General features: G+C 46.1%; 1 protein-coding gene across 1 annotated transcript in view; it reads right to left on the reverse strand.

Annotated features, from left to right (window-relative positions):
• sucla2 (succinate-CoA ligase ADP-forming subunit beta) overlaps positions 1 to 1,049 on the reverse strand; it is a 31,341-nt gene that overhangs the window by 14,304 nt on the left and 15,988 nt on the right. Inside the window, exon 7 of the mRNA XM_020621565.1 lies at positions 268 to 429. Within this exon, the coding sequence (XP_020477221.1) occupies positions 268 to 429 (162 nt within the window). The remainder of the gene's footprint in view (positions 1 to 267; positions 430 to 1,049) is intronic.

Consider the following 1,049-nt stretch of genomic DNA (forward strand, 5'->3'; position numbering starts at 1 on the left):
CATGTGACAGTACAAACAGGAACAAGCTAAACTCCAAACCACAGATTCAAGCAGAAGCTACAAAAGCACTGAGATATTGTCTTTGTATTTTCCTGCACAGACACATGACAGGAGGACTCCGTGGCTGGTCGTACAAACCTACGGCAGCACGGCTCTACGTGGACATCCCCTGATGGGAAGCTGTGGCCTGGCTCGCCAGACTGAACCAGCCCAGTGGAAAACCCCTATTAATCACTTTAGCTTTTGTGCCATTTAACATGCACTGACCCAGGCAGCCAATGGTTCCATCCAGACCAATGTAGTTGAGGTCAGCCTTGGCGGCCTGCCGGTCTCGGGGATCCTCCTGGGTCCAGTCCCGCATTTTGAACACATTCTTCTGGCGGTACGCTGCGTTGGAGTCAAAGTTGATCTTGGCATCCATGCACATCACTGTTGACACATGACAGCTGGGTGTTAGTAGAAGAAGACTTCCAGGGTCCAGCTCATGTCCCAGACACTGTCTGCAGTGACATGCTGTGCAGCTACAAGACATTCTGGGTCATTCTTTCACCACCAGCTTAAGCCAAATCACAGCTGACTTAAATTTTCCATTTTAAATACTGTGGTCAAAGGCAGAGCTTAGGGTTTGGATCAGACCTGCAAAAGGTTTCAGCTTCATGCAGGATTACAACACAGAGTTTCAGACTCCTGGCTGTGATATGCAGGCTAGTGGGCAGTGGTAGGAAAGAACTACATACTCAAGTACTGTCCTCTACTGTGTGGACAGGTTTGAGATACCGTTCCACTGCACTTATCAGATAACCTCAAATACTTTGCAGATTCAGATTATAAATACGAAAGATGATCAACAATACATTAAGATGTACTATTATAGATTAAGATCAGACATGCACAAGCTACCCAGCAGTAATTAGAAGCAGCGTCACCTTCACCAGCAGCCACACACTTGCTTGAAAATACCAATTAACAGAAAGTTGCAAAATAAATTCTGCACTTTCAAACAGACCTTCTGTGGCAGATCCTTAACCTAATGGCTGGTTAGGTTAAGG

This window comes from Monopterus albus, unplaced genomic scaffold, assembly GCF_001952655.1.
Source record: "Monopterus albus unplaced genomic scaffold, M_albus_1.0 scaffold261.1, whole genome shotgun sequence".
NCBI classification, from domain to species: Eukaryota; Metazoa; Chordata; class Actinopteri; order Synbranchiformes; family Synbranchidae; genus Monopterus; species Monopterus albus.